Below are 25,498 nucleotides of genomic sequence, written 5' to 3'. Positions count from 1 at the left end.
CTGCACGCGCGGCCCCGGTGCCACCCGGCCCGACCTCTGACCTCTGACCCACAGAGCAGCTGCGCGCGCCGCTGCCGGGCTGGGCGGTGTGGGCCGCGCCGCTCCTGCGCTGCGCCTCAGCGCGGGCGGGAAACTGGACGGAGAGGGGACTGCGTGCGGGCCGGTACCTCATATTTAATCTTAATACACGTTTTTCTTTAACCCAGAAGCTATTCACGTTAATTTCCATATAGTCCATAAAAGGGAAAGGAGTTTTGTTTAACATTTCCACAGCTCCTACCTCGAGGAAGAGCTCAGCCACCGATGCGTTTCGCGGGGGGAGCGCTGAGCAGATGAGAAGTGTTGGCACTGGAAATGCGCTGCGCACCGCCTGTGTTTCTCACGGGACAATGGAGGGTAATGGAGAGCAATAGAGAGTAATGCAGAGCAATGGAGAGCAGTGCAACGCGCTCCCCTGACAGCCCGGGCAGCCGCTCCCGGTCGCAGCCTCCACAGCTTCCAACCTGCGTTCCGGGCCGCTTTTCCTCACGCACTCACAAACATAACCCGAGGGAAGCGCCTCCCGCCGGCAGCGCGCAGCCCTCAGAGTGCCGCGGGGCGGCTCAGGCAGCCGATGGGCGGGAGCTGAGGGCCGGTCTGCGCCGCCCCGCCCCGCCCCGCTCCACAGGCTGCCGTGGTCGCTCCGCTGCAGGTCGGGCTCTGCGGCTCCCGGTAGGTGCTTGGCGGCCGGGTGGGCTCGCGGCGGGGCGGTCAGGGCAGCCGTCCTGGGCGGCAGCTCTCGGGATGCCCAGGGACGGCGGCGGATCCCGTCGGGAATCCCTGAGCGCGGAGCGGGGCCGGAGCGCCGGGCGGGTGCCCGCGGAGAAATCAGTCACAGTTACTTCCTCGGCGTTGTTCAGCCCGGAACGGAAAGCCCAGTAAAAAAACAGAGCCGCTCGCTGCAGCGGAAGGCCGTTCGCAAGCCTGCCTCCTCGCCCGGCTCCTATCGGGGCGGTCAGCTCGACTCGCTGTAGCTGTTCTCTCAGCCGTGTGCAGCGCAGGTGGGAACGGCTGCAGGCTGCTGGGCGCTGCGGGTCGCGGGCTGTGCCGCGCTGCTGCCTGCCGGGCGCCGGGCCGTTCCTCGGAACGCTGCTTCTGTGTCTGCGCCTCATACGGTGCGCGGCCTTTGGGGTCCTTCTGTTACATCTCAGATCTCTGCTGCTCGTTTCTCCCTCCAAGAAAAGCTGCTCGGTGCTGTTGTAGGTCTCCTGCTTGGTGGCTTTGGCGGATGCGTTAAAGCAAAGGGATTTTATTCGGGGAGAGGGAGCGGAGCGTTCTCGCCTTAGCGCTGACCCTACAGATGTTTGGGCTGTGCCGGGGCAGCCCCTGTCCCTGCCCTGCGCTGAAGGAGCACAGAGGACTGTGTCAGAGCTGAGACAGCCCTAGAAAGGTATCCGAGGTGCTCCCTTCTGCTGTCTGGAGCCCTCAGAATCAAAGCATGTCCATAGGCTCCTGGGGTCTCGCTCAGGGATTCTGCCGTACCAGCTGTCTCATCACAACAGGCGCCCTGCAGAAGTAAGCAGTGTTTTGTCAGCGCTCTGGTGTGAATCCTCCCCTCTGGTTGTGTATTTGCACATGCACTATGTTTGGCAACATGGAGCATTGTCCTTGCAACTCACCTCCCTGTGCTGGTAGCGTGGCTCTTGATTGTAATGCTGAGAGAAAGAAAAAATAGTTGAGACAATCATTGGAAAAGCCTAAAATTAGTAGAAATGTAATCAGATTTAATAATTGATTGTATCTGACATTTTCTTCTTTAATCGCATAGCACAGGGTTGATTTTTAAAAGAAAAAGTGGGTTGGTGTGCTCTTCTTTGCCACTTAGCCCGTGGAAAGCTTTTGCCATGGACCAGAGGAGGAACGATGGGAGCACAGCAGCAGTAACAGCTGCTGCATGGTTTGGATTTGTGCTGTAATGCAGCAGTGCAGAATGTAAGCCTTGGAATGGAGCTCAGGGTTTTTTGTAGGGCTTTTGGTCAAGAAAAGCCTGTTAAGTTTAGAGCAGTGCTTGTGTGATTAAAATTTGATTATTGAATTCTGTTTTAAAGAGCATGTTACATGAGGGCAGCATTTAGTGACTCCATTTTCAAGGTAAACCTGAGCCCTTTACAAGAAGCACAGTTGCAAGAATAACAGAGAGACAAAAGACAAAGTGATTTCTGCAATAGTATTCAATTTACAAAGCGAGTGGCAGCATTCCTGATACTGCTGCTGCTCCAGCACCCTGGGCCTGAAGCACCTGCTGTGTGTGACTGCCTGCAGCAGCTGACCTGTCCCACAGCAACCATCTGTTGGCAGCTGTGCTGCACCTCCTGTGGCTGCGAGCCCTGCAGGACCTGGGGTTTTTCTGCTGCTGTTGGAGGAGGGCAGAGTGTACATAGAGCTGAGGAGCAGCACTGAGAGTGAACACTTAGTTCTGGAGTTGTCATTTCTGGGCTGGTTGGTGGAACTGGTTGGGTGCAGCAGCTCCAGAACCAGGCAGTAGGTGTGTCTGCCTGAAGTTGTGTGCTTCAGGGCTTGATTTTGGAAGCGCTAATGAACGTGTGGGTGTGTTTTCTGAGTGTTCAGGCAGCCTTCCATCTCTTCCACGGGCTTTGATTTTTCCTGCCCCATTTTTTCCAGCATGTAAAACGCGTTATTCCTGTTAGCTGGGTGCTGGCAGGAAGGTTGATATCTGCATGGCGCTGAGAACACGGCAGGTGCCAGGTGCTGGAAGTGCAGAAGGCCATCATTTTCAGAGCTCTAAGCAGTGCATCGTGTGCAACAAATCAGGATGTGCTGCTCTGCACGGTTTACTTTTGCCTTCAAATTGACAACAAAACAGGCAGGCCTGACTGCAGTATATGCACAGTATCCATCTGAAGAGCCAGCAAAATTTGTATGAAGGTTTGGGTGATTATTGCAGTCATCTCATCCTTCTTATTCCTCATGCGGCAGAGAGATGTGAGTAATTAAAGCTGAAGTGCTGAGACAGCTGTGGCAGTGTAGGAGGCAGAGGACATGGTCACTGATACAGGGGCCTGGCAGTGCGTGCTGCTGGGCTCTGCTCACTTCACAGGGAGCACCCTTAATCCCTGATGGAGGTTTAACAGCTATGCTGACGTTTGTAAATCTGCAGTGTTCTTTTTAAGGAGGAAGATGCCCAGTGGAGTCAGGCAGTGCCTGGCCCTCCTGCAGGGCCTTGCTGTGTGCAGGCTGTGCGGAGGCAGCAGCGCCGTGCTGTGCCCACAGGCTTGTGGCCAGGCCTCTGGCGCTCCTATGAGCAGAGTTGTTCTCGCCTGTCAGTTCAGCTGTGGTCAGTTTGGCTGCAACCTCAGTGCTGAATGGCAGTGGGGAGACCAGGAGGGAGTCCAGGAGCAATCGGCTGTATGTTGCGCTCTTGACAGAGGAGACAAATAGCAAATGTGCATGGCAGAGAGATGGTTTCACTGGCATTAGATGAACCATGGCAGTGGCCCAGTCTGGCTGTTCATGCTGTCCTCAATATCTCAGCAGCCCCATGGATATGTGCTTGGTAGCATGAGTGGAAAAGAGCAGGAGTGAAGGTGAAAGGGCACTTGTGCTGAGATCACCTGGAGCCTGGGGTGAAGAGAAGCAATGCAAAGCCTGGGCACAATACTCCCTGGGAAGCAGGGTACCCATCCCAACATGTGAATGTGGCTGTGCTGCAGGAGATGGACGGAAACGAACGCTTGCATGGAAGGTGCTCTGCTGCAGCACTGCAGGGCCTGCAGCCATCACCTCCGTGTGCTGGAATCTGCTTGGCTGAAGCCATACTGTGGAAGGGAAGATGTGACAGGTCTGCAAAGTGGCCACCTCCTCCTTCCCCAGAATGGTGCCATGCACATCGTGTGGCCGGCAGCGTGTGAGCTGCAGGCAGCGCTTGTGTTCGGTCCTGATGAATCATCGCCACTGCATGGGCAGAGGCTGCTGGGCATGGAGCCGTGGTGAGATGGCTGGGGTGGAACCTGAGCTCCAGGAAAAAACACGTTCATGACTCACCTCGCCTTTTTTATATTACGTGGCTGTTGCACCAGTGGAGCTGTGCATCCCAAATGCTCTGTCTCACTGAAAGTGACATCAGTAACTGGGAAGGTGGGCCGTGCTGCAGGGCGGCTCCTCTGGTACTGCTGTGGAACTCCCTGCGGTCTTTAACACTGCTTAATGTGTCAAAAGGCCTTATCTAAATACAACAAGTCACCTCCCGGACTTAGAAAAACTAGAGCATATTTTAGTGAGTGTGTTCTGCCGTTGTTGCATATCTGATTTTATTTTTTATCTTTTAAACTTTCATTTTGCTTAGTTCATTTTGGCCCCAGGGGAAGCCAAACCTTCCCTATTCTTTTCTCTTACAGTCCAGGGAGCTACTAAAAAGCTGAGGTTACGGAGCTGTCTCTTTTTGTTAAGCACAAGAACCATTAATCCAGGACAGTGTTTTTTCATGTAAGCTCTATGTGATGGAAATAGCTCAGCTGTAATTCTAGCTGCTGCCTGATCTGTACGAGGCAGAGGATGAACTTTAGGACCGTGGCATTTACTGCAGGCTGGTGCCCAGCTCCAGTGGTGATGGGCTCTGCTCTCTCCACAGGGTTTTTGGAAATGTGCTTCAAACAATCCTCTGCTCCACTGATTGCAGTTATCTGGGTTGTTAAAATAATGCAAATCATTAGAAAGGATTGAGCCAAGTGGGGAGGAAGGCTCTGATGTTGTGGTAGGGAGCTGTGGAGGTATTGGGAGCACTGGCAGGGTAATTGCATTGCTATGGTGAATTTAAATCAATTGTAAGCCTTCAAAATGTAATACGTTTTTTGCCATATACCAATTGCTATTGATCATCATGTAAGCAGCTGGATTTATCTGTACCTTTCAAATAAAAGAAAATGCAGTGGGATCTGTTCTTGTAGGCTTTCCAGAGTAAGTTACTGCTTTCCTTTTACCCTTTGCTCCTCATGTCATTTGGAAGCCCTTATTTTGGTGAACGGAGATATGTGTACACGAGGTTGCTATGGTGGGCTGCACAGAAGACTGCCAGACCTGCACTGCATTTGGCAGCAGTGGGGTTCAATGCCAGGCACCCCCTCCTTGGCCTCCTCTGTGCTTTGTCCTCCCAGGGTTGTCCTGTCCTGGCAATGTGCTTCACCCTTCGGGCCATTTGGTGGGTAGGAGCTAATGCCTGCTTAAGTCTTGGCAGGGCTGTGGGCAATTTTCTGTCTTGTCCCAGTAATCCTTTCAAACTCCTTTGGCTATTAATTTTGTATGTTAATTTTATATTCAATATCCTTAGTAAGAGTTGTCCTAAAAAATGAGGACTCAGCCATGTAATGTGTGAGGCGCAGCTCCCTTGAGTTCTGAAGATCAGTGCTGTGAAACTCCACTTGTCAGATGGTGAAGGGTAAAAACACGCAGGGGATGAGCTGGGAATGTGAGCAAACAGCAGCAGCGGGCGGTGTGCAGTCCCTGCAGTCTCACGGGGTTACATTGCCTGCTGATCTTTCTTTGGCAGTCCTCTAGCCATTTTAAAACAGCCTTCCCAGAGGCCTCTACCTTCTGCAAACCCAGATCTAGCACTGAGGAGTTGAAAACCTTACACAGGTACTCAGGGCTCGCTTTTATACAGCCAAATGCAGATCGTATTTATTTATTGGCCAGTGAGCAGTTCCAGTAGGGTTGTTCTTTGAATAATGGCTCATTCCATTTTTTTTCCTTCTCTCTCTCATCCAGGTTCTCCCCTCTGCCTGCATGTGCGTTGGAACAGTGGCTGCTTCCCTCAGTGCAGGAGTTAAAGTGCCCTCCCACAGCCATGGCCGACGAGGACCTTATCTTCCGTATGGAAGGGATTGATAATGCTAGATTGACCGAAGTGACCTCTGGAAATTACCTGGATGCAGACAGTGATGATGAAGACAACTATTACATCTGCCCAATAACTGATGATCCAGTTTCTAACAAGTCTGCCAGTAGTAAAGTTGACAGTTATTATAGCAACTTAGCCAAAACCGAGCAGTACAGTTCTAGCTCTTCTCCTAGAAACTCCTTTAACTACAAGGTAAGTACTGGCTGCAGCCTTCAGTAAGGTTTGGATTTTGCATAGGTGGCATGAGAGGGAAATGTTCTGTAACTGCTTTGTTTCTTTAAACTAATACTTTTCAGTAAAACATGCAAGTCTGTTGTCTCCAGACCTGCAGTTAATTCCATGAAGCAGGTGGTCTGCCACTGAACTGCAGACTGTCCCTCTTAGGACAGGGGGGGAATCCCCAGGAGACAAAGCCTCAAAACCAGAAGTGACAGGCACTGCATGGTTGGATACCCGTAGCATGCACTGCTCATGCTCAACTGGAACGGCCCTCGGATTTTCTCTAGACTAAGGTTTAGAGTTTTATTCATGCACCCTTTACTAAAATGTTAACGTTGTTTATTTAATAGATACTCTGAAATCTCAGTTATGCCTAATGCATGCTTTGTTTCTGCAGAGATACCAGAGGCTTTATGTAGGTCAGCTGACAGATAATCCATCAAAAGTGAAACCATTTTGTCTGCAGTAAGGTTTTTGCGAAAGCTAGTTAGGAGAAGCCATTAGAATGTACATCTTCTAAAGAATGTGAGGAGTAAAACATTTAGTATAGACAATGGAACAGATCTTAATGTGTGCCGGGCTAGACAAGTTAAGACCTGTGGGGAGATTGGTCTGTAATTAGTTTTGTAGTAAAAACCTGCCCCTGGGTTTGCATATGTGTGGGAGTTCTGAGTCACGTGGCCAGAGATAAAACTGATAAGGATTTAAACTGCATTAATTTCCTCTTTCCTAAGCTATTGTGCTGCTTCTGCTGTAAGCTTATGTCCTGCAGTAGGGAGAGCAGAATACGTGTGCTGTGCTTTGGGCTTTGCAAGGCCTGCTTTGGTATCTTGGCTCTAGCACAGATAAAACGTGATCAGATGTGGAGCAGGCAGCTCTCCAAACATTGCTGAAGTCACAGAAATGGTGACTTCTGACAGAACGAAGCAGCCAGCTGGGGCTGACAGCACCTTATAACCTCCACCAGAGCTGCTGGCAGCGTGGGGCATTGCTAAGGAACTGCAGAGATGGAACAGTTACTGCCAGTGCTGTGCCTTTAGACAGCCCTCAGCAGTGATTAATTTGCTAGGTACTGAGCAAGACTCTTAACTCCTGTTTGAAAAAATTGCCAACTTGAACAGGTTTGTTGACAGATGTTCTAAGAATTAACTTAAATGAGGGATTCAGTCTAAGAGCGGCTTTTAAGTGGAAAAAACTTCTTTTTAATTAACAGAGAGGAGGCTATTTGTCAATCAATTGACTTATCACCTGTGTTTTCCTACTTTCATGTCTCTATGCGTCCTATAGAGTGACACACAGCATCGCTCTAAGCACGGCTCTGTGGTTGACCGTAGTCGGGTAGGTTAAAACAATGTGAACACCGTATCTAATAGATGCATAACTTTTTTTGTCCTTTTTTCCCCTTCTGTGACTGTTTTTGTTCATGATTTATTTTTTGCTGAAAGAACTGCTTGCCTCAGCCCATATGTGATCAAGATAGCTGTTCAGTGAAACAGTACTCACCTGTTGTTCTCTGCCCTGAATTAGCATTTCCTTTAAAGCATGCCTCTGCAGTTGTTTCTTCACTGTATTTCCTACTGTGGGCAACAACAGAATAGTAGCAAGATGTCTGCTTGGTCTGCATGGCAGCCATATGCTGGAGGAAAACAGCACTCAGTACATTTACACAACATCCAACTTGCTGTTCATTTGAAGATTAGAACAGAGCTGTATGCAGAGCACCTCGCAAGATCAAGCACAAAACTCATTTGTTTAAATCATTTCTATGTATCGTGGACACATCACCTTTTAGAGAGGCACCCTACTTGAAAATGGTTTGAGGTAGGTAAGGGACCACCTAATTCTTGTGTCTGTCCCTGCTTATGCTTTGCATACACAGTTAGGTGTGCCCAGGCCTGTATGAAATGTGCATCATCACATGATCTGAGGCAACAGCATTTTTGCTAAAAAACATGCAGAAAGATTTTTTTCTCACTGAGTCTTTTAACCTTACTTTATTTACTATAGTTTTGTGTTCATTTCATGGTTTTCTTGGTGGAAAAGGACATACTTGAATTTTTAGAGTGTGCTGATTTACTGCCTAAATAAACACGGCCATACTTCTTGATATCATTGCTGAAATAATTTTATACAGCATTTTTTAAAGTTTTGGCTGAGATTTAAATATGAAGTGGAAAAATAAAATTGTAAAAATTATAATTGTTTCTGCATATTTGAAATTGGGTCTCAGAGGCAGTATCAAAGTCTTTGAGGCTGGTATTTCCTCACTTACAGAGGTGCTGTTTGACCAAGGGAGCAGAGCATCCCTTTCTCCTGCTCACCTAGCAGAAGGCATTACAGGATCGTGGCTCCAGTTCTTTAGGAGCATTACAATATAAAAAGAGTAATAAAAGTGTTGAGAGAAATTAATTTGATAGAGCTGGCAGAGCAAGATGTTAAATTCCAGCAAATTCCTTTCAGCTTTTGCAGGTGAGTTGGTGGGGATTGAAATAGTCACTAGTCTGGAATTGTTATGATAATCTATTTTTTACAACATGCCGATTTCTGGTTTCTTACACTGAGCACAGTTTGCAGGCTTTGGTGATTATCACACTGTTTTTCCTCCTTCATATTGCTCTATTGCTAATGCTCTTTTAATGCTTATACTGCCAGCAAGTGCTTTTAGTTACAGAAAGATAGAAAAGCAGAAGGGAATTCATATCATTTAGGTGTGGCATTGTTATTTATATTCTATATGAGGGATGTTTGCCAGTAATTTTTGCTAGTTCTATTTGGTGTATACTATACCAGATTACCTGTTCTCAGTAACTTTCTGATGGTAGGAATTGAAATGAAACCTGATGCAGTGTATTTCTGACCTACTTCATAATAGTTGAAACTATAAAATATCAGGGTGATCTTCTGTACCAAATACAGAAAAAAGGGAAATAAAATGATGGAGGAAGTCTGCCATATCTTGCTCCCGCTGTCAGCAGTGCTTTGGGGAGCTGTGCAGCTGCACCTCCTTGTAACACTGAGATCCCTGCGTTCTCTAGAAAATGCCCTTCTCATGGGCTGCTGCTGACTGTAAATAATTTACTGGTTTGCAACTCCTTCAGGAAACCTGGAAACATGCTATTGAGAAAGCTAAGCACATGCCTGATCCTTGGGCAGAATTTCATCTTGAGGACATCGAGACAGAACACGGCACTCGCTACAGGTCTGGGGGTTTTTTGCTCTTAACGCTGGAATGAAACAGAATCTGATGTCTTAAGCAAGGGCTGTGTTGGTGTGGTATAGAGTGCGTGTAATTACATGGCTGAAGACCTTTCAGTAGTGTCCAAAATGAGTGTGTCTTAACTGAATCTCCCAGCAGTACATAAACACTGCATGCAGTCAGACAATTAAACCTTTCAGCAAACCACTATCTTGTTCTTTTCCCTCTACCACCTAAGCAGTTTCACCGTACAGATAGGAAACAAGTATTTTCTGATCGTCTTATTAATTCTGTAAACTTAATCTAATAAGGAAATAAATTCCAATAAAGGAGAGTTTTTTCATAGTATTTTATATCTATATTGCAAGTTACTTAAATAACTTAGGAAAAAAAACTACATTCCGTGCCTTTCCCAAAGTAACAGTTTCAGTGTTGCTTATCTGTGCAGTATTGCTGCGTGTGGCTGGAATTCACATCCTTACAAAGCCCAGAATAGCTCAGCGTGGTGTACGTGCTGAAACCCAGTCTGGCCTTGTGAGCTATTCTCAGTGCTTTAGCACAGGCTTTGCCAAAACGTTTACCCCACTGACACAGGTTTCTAGGAGGAATGGGTAGGAGGTAGAGGCCAGCTAATTACCCCTGAGCATCAGTGTTTGGGGAGGCCTCCCTTCCCATCACATGATGTTGTCACTCTGCACTGTCTTTCTCCACAGACTGCATCTGGTCCTGATCTGCCACACTATTTCAGTCCTGAAACAGTTTGCACACAGGTTTAGGGCTGCTTAAATATCCCATGGAAAAGAGATGACTCGAGTATTTCTGTTTCTAACTCTTTTGCCTGCTGCAAACAGGGGCGGTACAGAATATGTAATGGGAACTGAAGTGTATACATGCATGAAATACTTGGTGCAGGGCTGGGGAGTCAGGCTGGAAATAATCTTGTGTTGGTGACTCAGCTCCTTTGGTTTTCAGTTTGGTTTTACTGTACTGGGAGTTAAGGGGGATGAGGAGAAACTGGAGTCATGGTTCATATTGCCATGGGGTTGTGCAGAGACTTGCTTCTCTTGTGATGCAGTGTTACGCCCCTCTGCTTGTCACAGCCATAGCCTGTAGAGTTGGTAGGGCTCTTTGTGCCCCCAGTGAGCTGCCTAGGCATCACAGAGGAGATTTACTACCAAAGCAGATGAGGCCTATTTTATATTGTTGCAAAACTCGAGCTTTGGTAGCAGAGTCTGTTTATTATCCATAGGATTCAGTGTCCATTTGAAGAGGGATAAATTTCTTCTTTCTCACTTGAAGGACTAACCATGGAAGGAGGGCAGGAGCATGGTAGGAGGACTGGAAGTGATACTGGATGGCAGCAGGCCTTTCAAGCAATTAATTAGAGATGAGGAAGCATAGGTGGTGAAAATGGGAAGATTTTGGTTTGTTCTGCGTTACTTTTAAGAAGCACAACTTCTGGTTTTGCAGGTACAATGCAGTTACTGGGGACTGGGTTGAAGATGAAGTTCTCATCAAGATGGCTTCACAAGTAAGATCACACTGCCCTTCATGTTTATTGTGTCTGCACTCAAATTTATTGTGTCCTTCTTATTACTGACTAATGGCAGCAGGATTTTTTTTTCACATAAAAGCTTTGATGCTTCTTTTCTCCTTTCTTTTCTATTCTGGCTCATGCATTATGTTTTGGTATCCCAGCACACTTTTCTTCCCAGAACAGTAGAACGTGGAATCAGACCTTCCCCGTCAGCACTGTAAGAGGCATTTGTTTCTTTCCCAGAGATCTCTCCCATTTCAGCCCTCCCATTTCCTGCTGGCCTCATCTCTGCCTGGCAGTAGGCCTACTTATGTTCAGTATGTGAGGGTAGAAGCTGCTGTCACTTGGTAGCTAAATCATATGATTAGCGATGAGTTGGAATCACCTTGCTCTGTTTCTTTTTCCCAGATTACTGCCTCAAGTGGATGGTGGGTTTTCAGTTTTCCTTGTGGGTATGGGTATGCTATAGAGCCTATCTGAGAACTACTTTTTCCAGGGTATAAGGGGGAGGAGGGCATTGTTGTGTCTCTTACTGGTTAGAAATGAACTTTGTGAAAATGACAGTGACAGGTTTGTTTTTTCCTTTTCCCCAGCCCTTTGGCCGTGGAGCAATGCGAGAATGTTTCAGAACGTAAGTGTTCGCTAGCTTTATCTTTACTGCAGTATTTTCTTCTGTGGTGACTGGAGTTTCTCACAAATGGGGCATCTAAGCGAAGTGCAGCTCCCCACTTTGCTTTTCTAAAAGGTGTAGCTGAGGGGTTTACTCCTATTTATGCAACTTCAGCCACAGCACACGGAGTGGGATTCACAAAGCAGATCATTCTCTTAAGTAAGTGTGATGCATGTATCCACTGAGCTTGCTTTAGAAAGCCAACCCACAGCCTTTACTGTAACCACAGTGGCATGGATAACATGCAGTTGTGCCTGGCTCCAGCAAGTTATACTGTCAGTTAGCAGTTCATAAATTCATGCTATTTCCACCATCTCTTGGAGGCAAAATATTCATAAAAATACAGAAGCAGCAGCTTTGTTTCATTTTTATTGGGTTCTAAGTATGCCATATTATCTCTAAATTTGGTGTGCAGTCTGAAGGCCATCTCCAGGCCCATATTTGGGCACAGAAAAAAGGAGAAGAATAGCTGAGTTCATGTGATCTCAACCTAAAAGGCCTTCTTTAGTAAAGAAGGCTGTCCTCCCAGAGTTTCCTTTGGATCACGGGTACCAGACATCTTGTTCTGAGTAAGACAGAGCTTGAACATTAGCAGTTGTTCATTCCAGAACAGTGAAGTGTGAGGAAAGGCAAAAGGAACTTTTTTGTTGTCTTCTGAATATTAGGAAATATGTCTATGGGCATCAGCACCTACCTGTAAATGAGTCTGTCCTAGAAAAGTACCCTGTTCATTCAGGTTCTGGATATGACTTTCCTGGAGAATGTACATGTGCACTTTTAGGTTCTTCTCTCCACTTTCCAGCTGCAGGATCTAAAGAGACTGTATTTCATGTCTGGTTTCATTTCTGGGAAGAGAAACTTCTGAATATCAAAAGCATGCTGTTTTGAACTTCAGGAAAAAGGGGCAGAGTAACCCCTCAGTCATTCAGTTCTTCATTGTTTTGGAATGGATTCATGCTGGTGGCTCCATGCTTGCAGAGCCACGTAGATAAGCAGTAGAGAAGCCTAGGAAGTAACAAATCTTGATCTGCTCACTCTGCTTTTAGTTTTTGTTTCTGAATGACCGAGTTTCACATTAGGGAATATCTTGAGTAGAGACAGGAACAGATTTATCTTTGCAGCTTAACCTATTGCACAAAGAAAATGTAATTTATGTGTCATCTTCCTGGTCCTAAATAGTCTATAAATCTCAGTGGTGCACTGATAATTCCCATCTGGAGTTCTGTAGATTTATGCAGGTCTTTCATCATTACAGTGATGGCATTAGCTGTGCTTAGTTCAATAAACTTCAGGGAGTGTTGGCTTTAGAAGAGCACATAAAATGTTTTATACAGCAAAGTTTGTTTCTTAAGAGATCTGGACAGGTTTCAAATTCTGTCTGTAATTCTTAGCTCACTTGCTCCTTCCTTCTAAGGCCTGTGTCACAGTGGCTGTGTAACCCTATAGGAGGTCTTTTTCTTCACTCTTGAGGGACCTGTGGATTAGAGATTTGCACTCCAACAGAAGCTGGAGTCAGGGCAAAAAGGGTAATCTACAGTTCTCCTTCTTGGAGAAGAGGATACTGAGCAGTTATCACCCTTGTGTGCTGAGAAAGCAGCACTTTGCTCTTCTCTTAGGAGAGGTTTGTCTTCTCTCATTTCTTGTTTGAAATGCCACTCCTTGTTCATTCCTACATGAAATAATTGTTGGCTGTAAAACTCCTTCATACTGTGTTTTGTGATATTTTTTTTTTGAGGGGGGGAGGGAATGGTGGGAGAAAAGTCAGGAAAGTGGTAAGTTCAGAGAAGTAGCAGCAGGCACATGAAACACGTGCTTAGAAGACTCCCAGCCATTCATATGGAATGCTAGTTTTTCCTTTTCTCCCCACCTGTGCTTTGCTTTTCAGATAATCTATCTGGTACACGATGTAAGATTTACTCCAGACTGAAAGTCATCCTGATCTCATGGCCTGACTTTGTCAGTGGAGACAAAGAAATGGGGAAGATTGAATTAAAATGACTTCTTTTAAAATTCAAACATGATTTATTTTCCAGGAAAAAGTTGTCCAACTTCTTACACACTCAGAACTGGAAAGCTGCCTATAACTACGTTGCCAAGCGGTACATAGAGAGCGTAGGCAGGGAGGTGTATTTTGAGGATGTCCGACTTCAGATGGAAGCAAAGCTCTGGGGAGAAGAGTACAACCGGCACAAACCACCCAAGCAGGTACATCCAGAGGTCTTGCTATGCAATAATTCAGTCCTGCTCTTCTGTTAGATAGTTTGCAAATGTATGTAGGGGGGATTAGTTGTTCACAGTCTATTATGTTTAATTGCTGAATGGTCTTTTGCTGTCTTTCATCATCATGGTAGTTGTGTTTTAATGAAATAATTGCCAAAATTGCCTTCTGCTGCCCAAAATTAGGCACTTTGTCAATGTCAGACTTTTCTCAGGTGTTGACTGAACACCAAAATCAAATGATGTTTGCTTTGCTCTTTTTGGTGTTTACCCAGCTGCTTTTCAGATAACCAGATGTCACAGTATGTATTTCCAGCAGCAGTTTCAGCAGGCACTTAACTGTTAGTGCTCCAGTGAAGTAGTTGCTTAAGTCTTGTGCACTTAGTTGGATACCTCTCTAGCATTGATATCAAGAAGTGAGAACCTGGAGCTGTTCAGATACAACCCTTCCAGGACCCGGGGACTGGTGAAATAATTTGGATGCTGTGACTCCTTCTCCTTTAGGTGTCTCAGTACAATATGTAAAGAGCAAAGCATTAAGTTGTGTGCAGCTCCCAGGTAGATGGAACATCAGACCAGGCTCAGGATATTGAGAAAAGCTTTTGTTCTCTTTGCAAGGAATGTGCACAAACGCATAAGATTCAAAGCTGGTCTTTTATTCCTGCACAAAAGCACCTCCAGCACCAATCTGCTTTTTGAAAGACAAGAATTATGATGCAAGAATGAAGGGCTGCACTGTTCTGCATTCCCAGGCAGTAGCTGCTGTTTGTTGGCCATCTGTGGTACGCATCAGTGTGCATAAACTGCTTTAATCTGCTGCTGCTGTAGCTTTAATCTGCTACTGTGGCTTCAACTGAGAGGAAGAAAGGATTGGAAAGGCACTGCCCTTGCTCTGTGGCACCTTGAGTCCTGCTTTTGGTTCTACCACAGGCTGCTTGTGATGTGAGATTGGACAGGACTCCTGGGTCAAAATGTGTGCCTCGTTGTTTCACAGTTTGATAGCTAAAAACTAGTGAGCGCTTCTGACTATGTGGACTATGTGTTGCATTCCAGAAAAGGGTTGGTTAATAACTGTCTGTTTGGCAGTACCGAAAGGAGGTAAAGGTTGAAGGACACAGGGAAGAATCTAGTCAAGTTCTAAATGCCATGGGAGAAAGGTGTAATCACAGTGAGAGTTATGCTGGGTTCTAGGAATGCTGGGCTAGGAATGTGTCTGATGCAGAGAGATAAGGTGGGCCAGATACAGAAATATCTGTATGGCAGAAAGTCTTCAGTTCTTCTTTGAAGAAGCACATCTACAAGTTGTGCAGTGGTTACTGTGTGTTTTGGTATCTGGACACAGACTCTTTGCAGCACATTCCTAAAGTCTCCAAAGAAATAAAATAGCCAACATTTGCTAAGAATTTTTCAGTAGGATTTTTTTTACAGAAACAAACTGTTTTGAAGTGACTGCTTTTAATTTATGAAATTCCTTCAATAGCCAAAGCAGCAAATGGCTTATCCTCCATCCCTCTGTTAAACAGACAGATCTTGGCAATTATTTGGCAAAGTGTTCCCAGCTGGAGCATTCGCACGCACGTTGATCTGAAGACAGTATTCTGATAGTCACTGTTTATTTTCCTTCCCTTCCTAGGTGGACATAGTACAGACCTGTATAATCGAAATGAAGAACAGACCCGGAAAGCCTCTCTTTCACGTGGAACATTACATTGAGGGCAAATACATCAAATACAACTCAAATTCTGGATTTGTGCGAGATGACAACATTCGTCTCACTCCGCAAGTGAGGCTTTGTGTTACACTTTCCATAGAGTCTGCTGGGAGCAGTCTGTTGGCTGTGTCCAGAAGTGTTACTGCCAAGAAAGGAAACTGCAGGCGTTACAGTACAATGCCAGATGAATTTCTCTTTTTGCAGTATCTCCTCCCCTTAACAGGGGCCTGCTTTTTCAGTGCTGAGCAGTTCTTTTTTGCTTTTCACTGTCTGGTGATTTTTAGTGGAGTTGAACATGTTTAATGCTCTTTGGGAGCCATAAGCCTTTTGCCTCTAAGGATTTTGATGCCTGTAATTTTAATTAATTACTGAGTTAAGGCAGTAAAACAATTCCTGAGTTAAGGCAGGCTTTAATTTGTAGTAAGTAGTAACTAAGTAGTCTGCTATTACCTCAGAGTAATACACAACAGGAGGTGGCAGATATCTAATTCAACCAAATAAACATCATCTGCATTTGTGCTTAAGAACTTTTTTATCAGCTGCAGTGTCTGAGTAGGTGAATCTGAGATTGCTTATAACAACACAGCTATGGATTACAAGCGATTGGAATTCTTGTAGTTCACAGAGCTTTTAAAATACTTTACAAAGAATGCAAAGTGATTAGCATATCAAATGAGTGTTTATGGAGAGTTGAGAGTTATGTTAGTTTCATTTTCCCCTGTTTTTAAGGTATTTATGCGATGCTCAGTGTAAGCAGGACATTTATGTTAGTGCTGAATTTTCACAGTTTGGGAACAAAGTGTTCTGTGAGATTTGCTGCAATGAAAGTGTTTGTTTATCACCACCAGTCACCTCCCCCAGGCCTGGCAGTACTTTTTTGGAGGCCTTCCCAGAAGATCCTAATGGCTCAGCTTTCTGCCAAAGGGCTTTTTATACCTCATTCTTGGAACACAGCATTTAAAGCATACAAATGTACATTTTACTGTCTGATACATGAATATAGAGCCAGATCAGCTGTTCTGGAGGGCCTCCCAGTGGGCACAGTAGTGGAAGAATTCCAGGGGATGCTCATGTTTTCCTTTTGCATAATGTGGTGGGGCTTTTCCTGGTGGCAGAAGCAGTGTCCAGGAGGTGCAGAGTTTGGAGATCCACTGGCACTGCCAGAATGTTTATGCAGAGGTGATTGTGCACAGGCTTTGCTGGCTGCTGGTTATTCCCTCTGCCTAGCAGCTCTGAGGGACAAGACTGCATGGGAAACAGAATTTCCTGTACTGGAAAGAGGAATAAAGCACGTTCTCTTGCTGCTCTTCACCCCTACCCCTGTTAGCCCGTCTTAGAGTTGGGCCAGGTTGGAGAAGCAGTGTCACAGAGGCAGCTGATACTTGTTTGCATTCAGCAAATGTCTGAAATTTTCATCCACATTTGAACCCTGGGAAGCAATTACTTCTTCCCCATCAAATAATGTTTAGTTAGCCACTGCATAGGATGTTGGGTATTTTGATGCAGCCTGAGTAGCAGTAATTAGTAAAACAATTTATGAGAAACTACTAGTGTTTCTGTTATGCCCTCCAGGTTAAGATCAGGGGCAAAATCCAGCTTGATTGACTTGCATGGTTTCACATGAGCCAGTCAGCCAGAATTTATGCCCAAGTATAATCTGTGTGACGCCAGGCTTATGCAGGGACAAAACTCTGTAAGATCCTCTTAGTCTCTTACTGCTTTCATCATGACGCTCCTACCAGGTCTGTTTCACTAGTACAGTATCTGTACTTTCTGAGCAGTCACAGGAAGTGTTGCTGGTTTTGGTAGTTCAGGGCTGAGTTTTCTCAGACATCTGTGTTCTTTGCAGGCCTTCAGTCACTTCACATTTGAGCGCTCAGGACATCAACTCATTATTGTCGATATCCAGGGAGTCGGAGATCTTTACACAGACCCTCAAATCCATACAGAGAGTGGTACAGATTTTGGAGATGGCAACCTAGGTAAAACCAGTATCTTGTTTTGTGAGCTACTGGCTGCGTATTTTTTTCTTCCTGCTGTCTGCTGAATAGCAGCTACATGGCTGAGCAGGCAGGCACTTCTCTGAGGGCCTTGGAAACAGCTGGGGAACCTCTGTTGCTAGTAGATTTTATCACAGGCAGATTTAAAACAGGAGCTGATTGTGGCTTATGTCTGCTGGCCCACACCTAGGCCAAACGAGTAATGAAATGAAGTAGTTTCCTACAACGTGAAAGCAGTAATTATGGCCTTTAATTTCCTTGCCACGTTGCAGAAGTGGGCACTGATGAATGTAGACAGGTAAGTCTTGCGTGTTGTTAAAGCTCCATGCATGAAGTTGTTCATGGAACACAGCAGGTCTTGGAAGCAGGATCAAGTTTAGGTGTTCTCTCCAATTTTCTTTATTTATGATATTCCATGCATACATAGTTGTTAAAGATTTTGCAGACTACTTTCACTTGTTTGTTTGTTTCCTTTCTGTCTTCTTTTGGCTTCTTAGAAAACGCTTTAGAACATCTAGCTTTTAATAAATAATCCATCATGTAAACTTCGAGCAAACCCTTCATAGTTTTTTTCAATGCCACAGGTGTTCGAGGTATGGCCTTATTCTTTCATTCCCATTCCTGTAACAAGATTTGCAAAAGCATGGGCCTTGCACCGTTTGACCTTTCATCCAAAGAAAAAGATGCCTTGGATCATAGTAACAAATTGCTTGTAAGTGCTGATGGAAATAAATGAAAAGTGTAGCTAAGCAGTATAGCTGATTTATTCTAATTTTAAAAGCACTGTTAATAAAACTCAAGTATATGATTTATGTGGCACATAAAACCACGTTAATTACTAATGTTGCATTTTAAAATACAACAGTTTAAAATGTACTTATCTGTCCTTGGCTCTGAATTCATTCAGTAACTTTAATTGGGAGCATCACAAAGCAAACATATTTAGGACCAAATCTGAATGCTTAGAATGCTGAAATTGTTAGTAGCGTGGGGTTTTTTTTAGGTCACAAAACTAATTTGGAAACTAAAAAAGAATAGAACTGCTCAGCTTCAACTGATCTCAACTTCAGTTGATGTTTGCAAGACTGGAACTTGGGGATACGTTTTGAATGGAATTCATTCCTAACCAGAATTTCCTCTGGCTGTAGTGATGCCAGCACTTGATATTTTTTGAGGTCTAGAACTGTGCAAAGGGGGTTGTTATGTACACATGCTTACTTTCCCCCTACTTCTGTGGAGGGCCCCTGTGGAGGAGCAGTCATGTTGACTTACGTGTCATATTCAGAACACAGTGAAGCATTACTCATGGGATTTTCTTGTTAATTTGCAAGGAATCAGCTCAGACAATTCTGCGTGGCACAGAGGAGAAGTGTGGCAGCAGCAGGGTGAGAACCATCTCTGGTAGTCGGCCTCCCCTGCTCTCCCGCCTGTCTGAGAACTCTGGAGATGAAAGCATGAGTGATGTGGCATTTGACTCTCTGCCCTGCTCTCCTTCTTCTGCAACCCCCCACAGCCAAAAGATGGACATGCTTCGTGAGTGCTCTTCACACATAGCTTCCTTGAGGGTTCTTAAATGTTGTGTCATTTGGTTGGTTTTAAATACACAGTATGTTGTATTTAGTCAAAGTACTTCTGTGTGGACAATTAATGTTTTCATTTCTTAAGGGTGCTTTTATGAAAAAAACTGATTGAAGTAAGATAACATCTAGAATTTTCTCCTTGGGCATGTTATTTTTAGATAAGATGCACTTTTTTTTGTCCTAGATTGGCCCGTGTTCAATGAAGTAGATAATTTGGTTCACAAAGACTGTGATCAGCTTGACAACCAAAGGGTGAGTGTCTTTTCAATGGAAAATGAGATTGCTGTTCCTTAATGAATATCTCTTCAAAGAACTATCAGAAGGCTTTGCTCAGTAAGAGCACATGAAGGCTCTCAGCCTGCTCTCAGTGCTGCAGGTCACATTACCTGTGTGAATTTGTTATTTCTTATACAGGAAGAATATTTTATTTTGAAATAGCATTATTTTCTTCTTCAGAAATTTATTTACATCTGGTATATTTTAACAGAGAATTAAAGTATGTATCTGTTCCCCTGCCTGCATGTTGCGCGTGCCTTAGGCACTTTTGCCAGCAGCTGTGGTATGACATCTAAACAGAATCCCCATTGATCAGGTCTCTGCAAATATCCATACTGAGGGATGTTAGTCTCCTCAGTTGAGATTCTCTGCAGTAAGTTTGTGAAAGGAATTTTCCTACACCAGAGCCACCATGCCAGGGCTGTCCATTAATTATTTTATCTTTCAACTGCCTAAGACTCAAAACTACATTAAATGAACTCATGGCTTGATCAAATACGCGTCCTTGATTTTTATTTATTAATTTATCATGTGTCTTGGAGGAAACATGGACTCGAGCTGTACCTTCTGAGTCTGTAAGTCTTGTTCTGTCTGTCAGAGGTCGCACAGCATACCTCATTAAACTAAGCAGAAGTTTTCCTCTGAGGAAGTGTCAAGATGAGGTCCTTACAAAGCATAATGCTAATTTATGCTTTCTTTTCATCTTTTGTAGGATTTTGAAAATGGTGGAGACAGTGGATATCCCAGTGAGAAGAGAAGCGAGCTAGAAGATCTGGATCATAGAGAGAAGGTAAGAACCTGACTGTTGGCTTAGCAGAATTAAGCCTTTTGTTCATACTTTAAGTGATTCTATACAAGAATCTCATTTTCATTCTGATGTAGACTTTGTGAACAGAGGGAACAGTTGGAAAGAAACTTCCTCATGCTGCAAAATTACTTACTCATCTTGGGAATATTCACAACACCTTTACACGATTTGTAACGAGGAGTTTAATTTCAAGCATCACATTTGGTTGCATATTGTTGGTTTATGGGTTGCTGGTTTGGGTTTGTTTTTTTTTTTTTCAAGTGTAGTGTGTTGCACTTGAGAAACATTCCTTAATAGCAAGTCATATTGAATCTGTGAGTCTGACTGCTTTCAGACTTTACATCCTCTACTTTCTATTACTTGTTATGGCTTGAGGTATCACAGTATTTAATATTGTTCTCAGTAAATGATATGCGACAGTAGAATTCCTGTGGGATAGGTGGCTACTGCCTTAAAATAAAAACTTACAAAGAAATGCTTTTTGACCTGAACATCTTAACTAGATACTTAATTTGCAGATAAGAAAGAGAAATATTGCTTTAAAGGGTAGCACTCTTTTTGTCACCTTGGAAATCTTAGGGTAGTTCTCATAGAATATCTAGTTTACAGGATTGAAGCTTGGTGGTTCTATATTCCTTACCATCTCAGCATATTCCTTTTTATCTTATATTGCAGTATCACTGAGTGAAGAGAAGTCATTGGAAACTATTTTAATTGTTGTCCCTGTTTTCCTGGATAGGAGTAATATAAGGGAGTAACTTGCAGACATTGGTTGCTTTAAATTAAATGTTGCAAATCTTTTCATTAACATAGGGCCATTCAAACAACAACCGAAGACATGAATCTGATGAAGACAGTTTGGGAAGCTCTGCAAGGGTAAACAAAACAGAAATGTTCATAGACGCTGAGTTTACCACTCTGCTTATCCTTTGTTCCACTCATCTACCATTTAGCTTTACATCACTAAATCAGATACCAGTTTTCCTTCCTTTTCAGCTACAGAATTTCTGCTAATAATAACTTACCCCTCTGTGTTCTTCTTTTTTGTTTTTGTCTTTATTTTTCACTTACAGAAATACCATCACAAATTGTCACCTCTTTAACTGGTACCTAATGTAAATTAGTGACTGCCTGGGTTTCTAACTTAAAAAAGAATCATAGTTCTATGGATTTTTTTCTGCCTAACTGGATATTTCATTTCTCCACTTTTATTTTCAAATTGTGTCATATACATAGCTGGGTAAGGTTTTTAAAGCCTGTGGCATTTTAAGTGCCTCTCACCACTGTACATGTAATTGAACTAGGGAAGAACAGACCTGTTTGTATGCTTGTATAAAATACAGCCCGTTGTAACTAGTTTCTAGAACAATAAGTTACTGGTCAGTGATGCTATCAATAGAGGCTTTGATTTCTGAATGGCAATCAAAATGAATAGTATGGAAGTTTTAAGTTGGTGTTATGTTCCATATTTCAGGTAAGTGTGGAGAAATGGAATCTCTACAATTCTTCCAGAGTCCACGTCCACAGACCATCCTGCGTTGCTCAAGAAATTCAGAGGCTTAATGCACTAGAACTTGAAAAGAAAATTGGGAAGTCAATCCTTGGGAAGGTAGGATGGATTTGGTAACTCTTCTTTCCAGATGGAAGAAGTGTATTTTTATTTATGTATGGGTGCTTCCCCGCATGAGTTAATCATGCAGGTGAAAATAAATGGCAAGTGTGTAATGCTTTCTGTCACCTAATCATATTTCATGAGGGATGTCTAAGTTCCACGCATTCTGTCTGCCTTTGGACTTGCAGTAGTTGGGCTCCTTTGGGAAGGATTCTGCTGTTTGATTATGCAGGAACGTACACAACTTTAAGTAGTCACCTCAGTGAGGTATTTCGTGTGCCTCAATGAAGTATGGGCAGTGGCTTCTGAAGAATCAGATCTATTCTTAAACCTGTGTATCTTTCCTGCATTCCTGTGCTCTAGGTTCATCTGGCCATGGTTCGTTACCATGAGGCTGGGCGTTTCTGTGAGAAGGACAAGGATTGGGATCGTGAGTCGGCCCTGTTCCACCTGGAGCACGCTGCAGACTGCGGGGAGCTGGAAGCCATTGTGGGGTTAGGACTCATGTGCTCTCAGCTGCCACATCACATTCTTTCCGAGGTCACTTTAGAGGTAAACAAGAAAAAGGAAAGAAAATTTCAAAATCCAAAATTGTGTTCACATGGAAAAATGAGAGTAGGAGGAAATGGAGACAAAGTGATGGTTAGGTGTTCTGTAGTATTTTCAGAGAAGATGAGTGACTTTGTAGTTAAGGACTTGGACAAAGCACCAAAACCACTGCCTGTTGCTATTGCCAGCAAATTGTTGTGTATCTTTAGGAAGTTTTTAAAGTACTTTTATTATTCATCTACTCAGCAATTTGGAGCCTGTTTTTCAGACATATTCAACACTTGCAGCCATTGGTAACCTACAGAAAAATAGGCATGTAGTGTTAGAGAAAGGAAAGAGTGGTTGTACTTAAAAACATTCATTTTAGAGGTTTTCTTTATTTTACTAGGACACAAAGGAGAACAGAAAAAAAGGATTTGATTACTTGCTGAGAGCAGCAGAAGCTGGAGACCGGCCTTCCATGATTCTGGTAGCAAGAGCATACGATACAGGTGTCAATCTTGGTTCAGACAGGTACTGTGCATGACTGAGTGATCTAACTTATAGTTAGTGTATTTGTGTATTATAATTGCTGCACATCTTCTGTTCACATGAAGAGCTATTAAGCTATAAGACCAAAAGCATGCAACTAGTAATGAGAGCTCACTTAGGAGTTCATCAAGACACTTTAGCTTGATAACTTCTCCATGAAGTCACCCCAGCCTCACCTGATAGAGTGATCTGGTGCTACAATGCAGAGTTAGTGAGCCTGTGTGAAAACACTTGTGTTTTTGGAGACCAACAAGGCTCTGAAAGTCTAGTGCAAAATTGAATTCTGAATCTACAGTGCAAAGTTTATTTGTTTTCTAAGATAACCACCTTCTAAATGTTCTTTAACACCAGAGAACAGGATTGGAAGGAAGCTCTGTACTGGTACAACGCTGCCCTGAACATGACTGACTATGATGAGGGAGGTGAATATGATGGCACTCAGGATGAGCCCCGGTATCTCCTCCTGGCCAGGGAAGCAGAGATGCTAATGACAGGAGGGTTCCACCTGGACAAGGACCCACAGAGATCAGGTGGGTCCACTTTTTTTTCTATAAGCAGTAATTCTGCTTTTTTTTCACATACCTAAAAAATGCGTTTCATTGCATTGTTCAGCTATAAAGCATTCAGAGGGTTGGTACCCTGAAGTTGTAATGACAGTGAGTGATGTAAGGCTGAAAATCCTGGGGGGAGGGGGTGGGAAGAGATTTTGCTGATGACAGGGGTAGTGGGTGGTGCCTGCTCCAGTCTTGTGGCACACCAAGAAGCTAACGTTATCCTTCACTCCCTATGAGCCCACTGAACTGCAGGTTGCTGCTTGTATTTTAAGTTACACCCATAACTTCAGGTCCTATGCAGTGCTGTCTTAGTTATTATGTAAGCTGTATGTTAGGCATATAAATCTATACTAACTTGTAGGGTCCTGTGGGCTACTCCATTTTATGGTCACTGTAAATACATTGAAGAGCCATCAGCAGCCAGATGTGTAACTTTGAACTTAAAGAGTGAAAGCCAGATTCCCAGCTGATGTAACTCTGCTAACAGTAGTAAAATACCCAGTTGCACCCATAGATCTGGCCTTGTATTTTGAACCCAGTTTCTCTTTTTGTCCTTCAATTGCTTCATGATAAAGAGAGATGCCTTTAGCTTGTCAATGTCACTGATACTGTTTCCTGCCTCAGGTGATCTCTACACAGAAGCAGCAGAAGCAGCAATGGAAGCAATGAAGGGCAGACTGGCAAATCAGTACTACCAGAAAGCAGAAGAGGCTTGGGCAATGATGGAAGAATGACACTGCAATTAAGCAGTTCTTGTAGATAAACTTTTTTAAAAGACTTACTATGTTTGCAGCTAAAAAGATATATTTTTGTGGCGTTAGCAGTTTTTTGTACTTTAGTTTTCTAACTTCTTTTGAAATACAAATGCAGCTGGGATGTAGGTTACTATAGCGTATTTCATTCAAGTGTTTTAAAGCTGTAGAACAGACACTCTGGACCTTTTATATAGCTATATTTTTAACTGTTAGAACAGAGGAGGCTGATTTTTTTTAATTTTTTTTAATTTTTTTTTTTTTAATGAAAAGTGAAGCCGAAGACTGCTTGGGTTTCACATGTCCTGCTTTATACGCAGCTACTGCTCAGTGTGTTTACATTTTTCTTCTCTCCCCCACATACAAGATAAATAAACTTTCCTACATTCACAGCATTTCTTAATTGTTGGTGTATCACACCAAACTTGTATGTGAATGTAAATGTGCAGTATAAGCATGTAAAGCATGCAGCTCCCCCTAGTAACTAGTCCCATTCTTTCAGTGGGCGCTGGTTTATTCTCAAATTAATTTTAGATAGAGTCTTTAGAGTTTGGAGAGGGGGAGGAAAAAAGGCTTCAGAATGACAGTGAGGTTATTCAGAGTAGAATACGTGTTGTTGCCACCACTACATGTTTTACCATCAGAAAAACATCAGTGATCCTAAGGAGGTGAGGCATCCAGCTACCTCTCTCATTTTCACACTTTGTACAGTATAACAACCTCACTGTGTAGAATTCTACTGATCTCATGTAGTAGTTTTTGCCCAGTGATTTACAGTAGAATGATCTGTACTACATGGGTAATATATAGTTAATTTTACAGAGACATCTCAGTTCTCAGCAAAGCGAGAACATCTCACTTCAAATGAGAATACCAGTACCAATACCCAGCATTTCCAGAGGGATATTTGTAAAACGTAGGTGATGTTGATTTACCTATATCTATGTATAGAAAATAATTTACCTGGTTTGAATGGCTTTGTGTGTTTTATCTGCTCTCTTATGGTTCATATAGTAACTTCACATGATGCTTTGATAGATTTGAGCTGACTGATGAAGGATATATGCAAGTATATATGTAAATTTCCAGATTATGTTGGGTAATTTATTCAATACTACCATATGGTACAAAGCTTGTTTTCCATGGTATTAGCACTGGGGAGTTTTCACCTGACTTTTAGCATCGTCTCCTGTAGTTTCTAGAAGGCCTCTGTTCTCCAGAAGAGACCAAAAATGGTTTAATGGTTTTAAGTGTCAGTTTCAGAAAATTGCTGATTATAATGAGAAAACATTATAATCCCCAAACACTTGAATTCCTGAATCTTGTCTGCATAATCTTATGCCATACATGGTGGTGGTTGCATTATCATGGCATGGAGATTTTTTTTTTTCTT

At 43.5% G+C, this 25,498-nt stretch overlaps 2 protein-coding genes across 8 annotated transcripts in view; one reads left to right on the top strand and one right to left on the bottom strand.

Moving 5' to 3' along the window:
* LOC125700494 (uncharacterized) overlaps positions 1-482 on the bottom strand; it is a 4,699-nt gene extending 4,217 nt beyond the window's left edge. For both annotated transcript variants that reach the window (XR_007379949.1, XR_007379950.1), the window contains exon 1: positions 281-482. The gene's annotated coding sequence lies outside the window, so the exon portion shown is untranslated. The remainder of the gene's footprint in view (positions 1-280) is intronic.
* EEF2K (eukaryotic elongation factor 2 kinase) lies at positions 58-25,498 on the top strand. Of its 6 annotated transcripts, none has more exons than XM_048961152.1 (19): positions 58-163; positions 5,761-6,085; positions 7,400-7,450; positions 9,211-9,311; positions 10,779-10,839; positions 11,439-11,476; positions 13,549-13,720; positions 15,366-15,515; positions 17,293-17,425; positions 18,028-18,155; positions 18,775-18,976; positions 19,208-19,275; positions 20,012-20,089; positions 20,921-20,983; positions 21,582-21,716; positions 22,083-22,271; positions 22,657-22,781; positions 23,151-23,329; positions 23,978-25,498. In XM_048961152.1, the coding sequence occupies exons 2-19, from the start codon at positions 5,840-5,842 to the stop codon at positions 24,085-24,087; spliced, it is 2,229 nt and encodes a 742-aa protein (XP_048817109.1). In that variant the 5' UTR covers positions 58-163; positions 5,761-5,839; the 3' UTR covers positions 24,088-25,498. The 6 variants fall into 6 exon arrangements, with proteins under 6 accessions (XP_048817109.1, XP_048817108.1, XP_048817111.1 ...); XM_048961151.1 differs by lacking the exon at positions 58-163 and adding an exon at positions 602-711; XM_048961153.1 differs by lacking the exon at positions 58-163 and adding an exon at positions 5,560-5,631.

This window comes from Lagopus muta, chromosome 15 (assembly GCF_023343835.1).
Source record: "Lagopus muta isolate bLagMut1 chromosome 15, bLagMut1 primary, whole genome shotgun sequence".
NCBI classification, from domain to species: domain Eukaryota; kingdom Metazoa; phylum Chordata; class Aves; order Galliformes; family Phasianidae; genus Lagopus; species Lagopus muta.
Note: the sequence above shows the minus strand (reverse complement) of the source record. Positions and strands in the feature narration are given on the sequence as shown.